This window comes from Protomyctophum bolini (genome assembly GCF_963924005.1).
Source record: "Protomyctophum bolini genome assembly, chromosome: 21".
NCBI classification, from domain to species: Eukaryota; Metazoa; Chordata; class Actinopteri; order Myctophiformes; family Myctophidae; genus Protomyctophum; species Protomyctophum bolini.
This window is the reverse complement of record NC_137882.1, coordinates 1,096,638-1,105,510: the sequence shown is the minus strand read 5'-3', so window position 1 is coordinate 1,105,510 and position 8,873 is coordinate 1,096,638. Positions and strand designations below refer to the sequence as shown.

At 47.2% G+C, this 8,873-nt stretch overlaps 1 protein-coding gene across 1 annotated transcript in view; it reads right to left on the bottom strand.

The window, feature by feature from the left end:
• Positions 1–335: 335 nt before the first annotated feature.
• Positions 336–8,873, bottom strand: part of cavin4b (caveolae associated protein 4b) — a 14,079-nt gene continuing 5,541 nt past the window's right edge. The window contains exons 3-4 of the mRNA XM_080794211.1: positions 2,505–2,726; positions 336–2,286 (exon numbers count right to left, since the gene is read on the bottom strand). Coding sequence (XP_080650337.1) covers positions 1,882–2,286; positions 2,505–2,726 — 627 coding nt within the window. The 3' untranslated portion in view covers positions 336–1,881. The remainder of the gene's footprint in view (positions 2,287–2,504; positions 2,727–8,873) is intronic.

Genomic DNA, 8,873 nt, shown 5'->3' with positions numbered 1-8,873 from the left:
ATCAGAGAGGACATTCTGAGGCTCTGCGTTGGACCCAAACCTACCCCCACATCATCAGAGAGGACATTCTGAGGCTCTGCGTTCTCATTTCATATGTTAACAATTTCACAATTTCGGAATTTAGCAGATTCTATCATGAGTCACTTACAGTAACGCGCGCACGCACGCACGCACGCACGCACGCACGCACACACACACACACACACACACACACACACACACACACACACACACACACACACACACACACACACACACACACACACACACACACACACACACACACACACACACACACACACACACACACACACACACACACACACACACACACACACACACACACACACACACACACACACACACACACACACACACACACACACACACACACACACACACACACACACACACACACACACACACACACACACACACACACACACACACACACAAGGCCCCAGTGAGCTAGGTTCACAGGTAAACCAATAGCCTGGCTTAGGGTCAGTCTTATAAACACTCGTCATAATTCCGGTCCATTGTGTCGCCCGTCATCTATAAGTAAAGTCCCATAAACGGCATAATGCTCGGGACCGGGGGGGGTAGTTTAGGGCACACCTGAGGGGACCGGGGGGGGGGGTAGTTTAGGGCACACCTGAGGGGACCGGGGGGGGGGGTAGTTTAGGGCACACCTGAGGGGACCGGGGGGGGGGTAGTTTAAAATAAATATATATATAATATTAATAATAATCATAATAATGAAATCCTGTCAAAGTAAAAGTGACAAAAGGCCCATGTGTGTAAAAAGAAAAGCCTGGTGAGTCCCTTCACAACACCACAGTGACTGCAACGTCCATTATATGTATTTTAACTGGCCCATTTCCTGTTTCCAGTCGGTCGTATCCTGTTTCCAGTCAGTCGTATCCTGTTTCCAGTCGGTCGTATCCCGTTTCCTGTCGGTCGTATCCTGTTTCGTGTCGGTCGAATCCCGTTTCCTGTCGATCGTATCCTGTTTCCTGTCGGTCGTATCCTGTTTCCAGTCGGTCGTATCCTGTTTCCTGTCGGTCGTATCCCGTTTCCAGTCAGTCGTATCCTGTTTCCTGTCGGTCGTAGCCTGCTTCCTTCATACAGTCAAAACAACTTTTCCTTCATACATAACAGAAAGTGCACCAGAACACAAGGTGGCGCCACCTCTCGGGGGATGGCGGGGGGGGTGGGGGGTGGGGGGGGGGGCATGTTGGGTTCCGACGCGCTTCCATGTCGACGTTAAACTTTCCCGCCATTTCCTTCTCGTCGCAGACGGACGGACGACGCTCCTTCACTTCCCTTCTCCCGCGGTCGTATTAGTCCCACCACAAAAAAAAAACTAAAGGAAAAAAAAAGAATGGCCGCCTGTTGTCGTCGTCGTTGTTGTTGTAATAAGGGCCTTTCTCAGCCCCGCCCCCGCTTCCACGGTTTACATTGTGTTTAGGATCCAAGATGGCCGCCGCGGCACCAGGAAGGGGGCGGGGCGGGGCGGAGTCGACATTTTCCCTCACTGGGCGGCGTTCACACATTCAAGACACCCTGTCTTGTGTCTTGTGTCTGTGTTTAATTAATGGCCTCTCCAATGCATGTCCAATGGAAGCCCATATGGTTCACATCAAAGCTGTGTTCAGACACAAGACAGGCCATGTGTTGTATGTGTATGTGAACGCAGCCCAGTAAGGGGCATATGTCGACCGCGCCCCGCTACCCTCCCTTCCTGGTGCTGCGGGCGGCCATCTTGCTTCCTAAACACGATGTAAAACAACGGGAGCAGGGGGCGGGGCCGAGAAAGGCCCCTCCTTGGTGTGTCCTCGCGTACGTACGTCCTCGTTTTATGTTTTTTTTTTTTTTTTTTTACGACAGCTGCTTCATGTCGTACATCGGGACTTCGGACTCCGCGGCGTCTCCCTCGTCGCCGGCCGCCGCCGCCGCCATCATCTCCTCCGGGGTTCCCCTGCGGGCGCCCTTGGGGGGCGGGACGGGGACGGGGGCGGCGCCCTCCTTGGCTCCGCCCTCCCCTGCTCCGCCGTCGGCGGCCACCTCCTGGCCCTCGGCCACCGTCCGCTCCTTCCTGAGGTTGAGCTTGGCGGGGACGGCGGCGATGGACTCCCTCAGGTGGGCGCCCGACTGCTTGAGGCGCTCGCCCGACTGGCGGATCTTCTCGCGGCGCTCGGTGCTCACGATGCGCTCGCCCAGCTTGTTCACCTTGCTGCCGAGGCCGGCGCGCGTCTTCACCATGTTCTCCTTGGTGAAGGTGGCCTGGAGGAGGTGAAAAACACACACACGTTTAGAACGTTACTCTATCAGAAACCAGTGTTGTTTTCGTCGACTAAAACTAAGACGAAAAATCTTCGTCGACTACCTATTTTCACTGACGAAAACTACAGACTCCACTGGCCACCTTAAAGCTCTTTATAGGGGTGCTGATCAGACTTCTAAAAAAGGTTCAAAGTTCAGAGGTTAAAGGTCGTCGTTACCTTAAAGCTCTCGATGCGGGTCAGCCCGGACTTCTTGGCGCGGGCGGCGGCGGCCGAGCTCTCCTCCACCACCATGTACTCCTCGTCCGACTCGGGAGGAAGGTCAAAGTGATCCGCCTCTATCTCCGCCGCGGCTTCGCCCCCTGCCCCGCCCCCTGGTGGTCCTCCGCTGCCCTCCAGTGGCTCGTTGCCGGCCGGCACGGACTTCACCTCCTGGTCTCCCTGCAAGAAACCACACAACAACGCCTGAGTCACCGCTGTGACCTGCAAGAAACCACACAACAACGCCTGAGTCACCGCTGTGACCTGCAAGACACACAACAACGCCTGAGTCACCGCTGTGACCTGCAAGAAACCACACAACAACGCCTGAGTCACCGCTGTGACCTGCAAGACACACAACAACGCCCGAGTCACCGATGTGACCTGCAAGAAACCACACAACAACGCCTGAGTCACCGCTGTGACCTGCAAGACACAACAACACTTGAGTCACCGCAGTGACCTGAGAGACACACAACGCCTGAGTCACCACAGTAACCTGCAAGACACAACAGCCCCTTTGAAATACCGGACCGGTGCCCCGCTGGAGAGCACAGAGTCACTAGACCTGCTGTAGAGTACAGAGTCACTAGACCTGCTGTAGACTTAGAGTATATATATGAATAGAGACGGCACCCGGAGGAAACCCTGAGGCAAAATGGACATAGTGGCCGAAATGTGTCATTGCAGCTCGAGCCAGCGCTGCTCCGTTGACTATCATTGCGCAACGTTCATGTGTTTGAGGCCGTTGACACGTGAACGAATGTTTCATACGTGAACGCAGCGCAAACGGCACAATGATAGTCAACGGCAGCGCGTTCATGTGTTTGAGGCAAATCCATCCCAGAATGCACTCTGTTCCTACACGGAAGGAGGAGTGAAATCGCCTCATGCGCTTTTGAGCAACTTAATGCAAGTGGATGGAAGGAGAACTCGGGTGTCTTCTCTATTCATATATATAATCTAAGACTGTAGAGCACAGAGTCACTTAAAACCTCATGTTTCTATATCAGTGGTTCTCACAGGGTTAAACCTCATGTTTCTATATCAGTGGTTCTCACAGGGTTAAACCCTCATGTTTCTATATCAGTGGTTCTCACAGGGTTAAAACCTCATGTTTCTATATCAGTGGTTCTCACAGGGTTAAACCTCATGTTTCTATATCAGTGGTTCTCACAGGGTTAAACCCTCATGTTTCTATATCAGTGGTTCTCACAGGGTTAAAACCTCATGTTTCTATGTCAGTGGTTCTCACAGGGTTAAAACCTCATGTTTCTATGTCAGTGGTTCTCACAGGGTTAAACCTCATGTTTCTATATCAGTGGTTCTCACAGGGTTAAAACCTCATGTTTCTATATCAGTGGTTCTCACAGGGTTAAAACCTCATGTTTCTATATCAGTGGTTCTCACAGGGTTAAACCTCATGTTTCTATATCAGTGGTTCTCACAGGGTTAAAACCCTCATGTTTCTATATCAGTGGTTCTCACAGGGTTAAAACCTCATGTTTCTATATCAGTGGTTCTCACAGGGTTAAACCTCATGTTTCTATATCAGTGGTTCTCACAGGGTTAAAACCTCATGTTTCTATATCAGTGGTTCTCACAGGGTTAAACCCTCATGTTTCTATATCAGTGGTTCTCACAGGGTTAAAACCTCATGTTTCTATATCAGTGGTTCTCAAACTATTTCATGTCAAGGATCCCAACAATGATATGTAATTGGCTGCCCCTTCTGAAAGTCTGTAGTTCCAGGGACCCCCCCCAGGGACCCCCCCCCAGGCCTCACACATTTTCCCGATATTTCAAAAATAGCAGACCTACAAGCTCGTATAGCGCGGCACTCGCTGCCGCGCTATACGAGCGTCTTGGGGGTTTATTTCCTGGTGCCGCCGCCGTCGTTCTGAAAGGGGGCGGGGCTGTGACGCTCCATATAAGGACGTGCAGCATGTTGTGACTCCGCCCACTCTCAGAATAACCTCCTAATGTCAGCGCCCTGCAGCTGGCGCCGTCACACACACACACACACACACACACACACACACACGCACGCACGCACGCACGCACACACGCACACACGCACACACGCACACACGCACACACGCACACACACACACACACACACACACACACACACACACACTCACACACACACACTGACACACACACAGAGTGGGTGTGTGAGCAGCAAATGGCAAAATATACAAGCTCACAATGCAGAGCAACTACAATGCGTTGTGGGTCTGGAGATCTGCTATTTTCAGCAAAGACATTTGCCAAGTATTATACAGACGGTACAGACAGAGCAGGGGTCTTCAACAGGGGGTCCGGGACCCCGAGGGGGTCCTCAGAGGTGCTACAGGGGGTCCGGGACCCCGAGGGGGTCCGGGACCCCGAGGGGGTCCTCAGAGGTGCTACAGAAACACAAACACATCTCTCTGTTTTTACTAGAACTACAACATGACGTCACTGAGCTGCGGTGGTAAGAGACTCACCGCTCACCCCAAACACATCTCTCTGTTTTTACTAGAACTACAACATGACGTCACTGAGCCGCGGTGGTAAGAGACTCACCGCTCACCCCAAACACATCTCTCTGTTTTTACTAGAACTACAACATGACGTCACTGAGCCGCGGTGGTAAGAGACTCACCGCTCACCCCAAACACATCTCTCTGTTTTTACTAAAACTACAACATGACGTCACTGAGCCGCGGTGGTAAGAGACTCACCGCTCACCCCAAACATCTCTCTGTTTTTACTAGAACTACAACATGACGTCACTGAGCCGCGGTGGTAAGAGACTCACCGCTCACCCCAAACACATCTCTCTGTTTTTACTAAAACTACAACATGACGTCACTGAGCCGCGGTGGTAAGAGACTCACCGCTCACCCCAAACACACCTCTCTGTTTTTACTAAAACTACAACATGACGTCACTGAGCCGCGGCTGAGCCGCGGTGGTAAGAGACTCACCGCTCACCCCAAACACATCAAGTGGAGTATGAACAGGTCTTTAGGCGTCCCTGCTTCATCTCTCTCCAAGCCACAATTTGCAATTTGGGCATTCAGCTTTCTTTATTATTATTATTTTTTCCAAAACTTCTTCCTGTGGCAGTTTGTTGTATAGTTTGCTAAAGTAACATTCAGCTTTACTGTAGGATGATTCAAACTATTTCCTTGATTATTGATTAAGTAACTGCTCTGCTCTGCTCTGCGTGCGTGCGTGCGTGCGTGCGTGCGTGCGTGCGTGCGTGCGTTTCCTCGACGTGTCAGAATGCACTATCTGGGTCAGGCTCTCCAAACAAAATGGCCGCCGTATAGCGCCCGGTGCCAAGAGGAACCCGATGACCTGGATCCTGATGTCACTGAGGGGTAATGGAGTCCAACCCTCCCCGTCTGAGTCATGAGTCCTGACATCTTCTGACCGGGTCACAATCTACACCCCAGGGGTCTTCAACAGGGGGTCGGGGACCCCTAGGGGGTCCTCACAGCTACTAAAGGAAGGAACTTCCTTCTTTTTTTCCACACACATATTTTCCATGGACAATGAAAGGAGAAATTAAATCAAATGTCCGCCAAATATGACGTAAATGTGTGGCAACGCAAACATTAAACGCCGTCGACAACGAAGGGAAAATGTTATGTCATCGGAAGACGAGTAGATGGGCTAATAACCAATCACATACAGTCAGCTGTTCATGAGACGATGTATGTACGGCGATAAGAGCGCCCCTCACTTCACACAGGTGTGATTGTTTTTGTACATTAACCAATTGGACCCCGACATTCCTATTCTGAGGAGACCTGTAGCGTTATATCTTATATGTGACCAGATTTGACTGACAGCCTGTCATCGTGCAGCCTTCAGCATTTAAAAAGAAAAATCCAAAATGAGTTAATATCACAGGCAGACTCCTCACATACGAGAGCATGTCTGAAATAAGTTTCAGAGCTGAAATCAACATGTAAATATGAAATAAATGCTTAAACATGTAGCTATAGGTGTAATGTTAGAGACCACAGAAGACATGTAAATATGAAATAAATGCTTAAACATGTAGCTATAGGTGTAATGTTAGAGACCACAGAAGACATGTAAATATGAAATAAATGCTTAAACATGTAGCTATAGGTGTAATGTTAGAGACCACAGAAGACATGTAAATATGAAATAAATGCTTAAACATGTAGCTATAGGTGTAATGTTAGAGACCACAGAAGACATGTAAATATGAAATAAATGCTTAAACATGTAGCTATAGGTGTAATGTTAGAGACCACAGAAGACATGTAAATATGAAATAAATGCTTAAACATGTAGCTATAGGTGTAATGTTAGAGTCCACAGAAGACATGTAAATATGAAATAAATGCTTAAACATGTAGCTATATGTGTAATGTTAGAGTCCACAGAAGACATGTAAATATGAAATAAATGCTTAAACATGTAGCTATAGGTGTAATGTTAGAGACCACAGAAGACATGTAAATATGAAATAAATGCTTAAACATGTAGCTATAGGTGTAATGTTAGAGACCACAGAAGACACGTAAATATGAAATAAATGCTTAAACATGTAGCTATAGGTGTAATGTTAGAGTCCACAGAAGACATGTAAATATGAAATAAATGCTTAAACATGTAGCTATAGGTGTAATGTTAGAGACCACAGAAGACATGTAAATATGAAATAAATGCTTAAACATGTAGCTAGGTGTAATGTTAGAGACCACAGAAGACATGTAAATATGAAATAAATGCTTAAACATGTAGCTATAGGTGTAATGTTAGAGACCACAGAAGACATGTAAATATGAAATAAATGCTTAAACATGTAGCTATAGGTGTAATGTTAGAGACCACAGAAGACATGTAAATATGAAATAAATGTTAAACATGTAGCTATAGGTGTAATGTTAGAGTCCACAGAAGACATGTAAATATGAAATAAATGCTTAAACATGTAGCTATAGGTGTAATGTTAGAGTCCACAGAAGACATGTAAATATGAAATAAATGCTTAAACATGTAGCTATAGGTGTAATGTTAGAGACCACAGAAGACATGTAAATATGAAATAAATGCTTAAACATGTAGCTATAGGTGTAATGTTAGAGTCCACAGAAGACATGTAAATATGAAATAAATGCTTAAACATGTAGCTATAGGTGTAATGTTAGAGACCACAGAAGACATGTAAATATGACATAAATGCTTAAACATGTAGCTAGGTGTAATGTATAGAGTCCACAGAAGTGAACCTTTTCAAGCCTGTTTTCTCAACTCTCTGTTTCTCTGCCAGACGTTACTCTATAAGCCATATCTCCAGAACCGGTGGGTCAAACTGAACAACCAATATGTTGATTTGAAGCTACGATTCCCTGCTTCCACATGACGTGAAGAAACTAAAAATTAAAAAAAGAAAATCCAATGGCAATCCCTCAGTCAAATGTGGCTACATATGTTGCTACAGTATATGTTATTATTATACTGTATGTTACAGTGTGTTTGAAAGTTCTAATGAATGTTAGAATCATTGAAAACACACGTCTCTGCTCCTGGTGGCTGATATTGTCCTTCTAATGAATGTTAGACAGTACAGTAGAGGGACCCCCACACGGTAACTCTGTCATTTCTCAACCGTTTCGGACGTTCCGGCCCCCTGGGTGCGTTCCTGTGGGTCTGGAACTGTAGCGTTATATGTGACCACATTTGACTGAGAGGCAGTCATCGTGCCACGGAGGTCAGGACCCACGGGTTAGTTTTAACCACCTAACACAACCACCTAGCAAACAGCTAACACAACCACCTAACACAACCACCTAGCAAACAGCTAACACAACCACCTAACACAACCACCTAGCAAACAGCTAACACAACCACCTAGCAAACAGCTAACACAGCCACCTAGCAAACAGCTAACACAACCACCTAACACAACCACCTATAGCAAACAGCTAACACAACCACCTATAGCAAACAGCTAACACAGCCACCTAGCAAACAGCTAACACAACCACCTAACACAACCACCTATAGCAAACAGCTAACACAACCACCTGTATAACTAATACTGATACTGTATTCATAGCAGGCAGAGATATGACCTGATGACCTATGACCATCAGATATGACCTCTGACCCAGAACATCTCCCATGCAGGCAGAGTTTCAGAATGCGTCTAAATTTAGTCCTAACCCCAACAAGCAACCGTTACCCTGATGTTGTTACAACCGTTTCAACGCACTATTCATATGTTTAATTAACAGTGGACTGTGCCTTTAATCTACCTGCACTATCCATATGTTTAATTAACAGTAGACT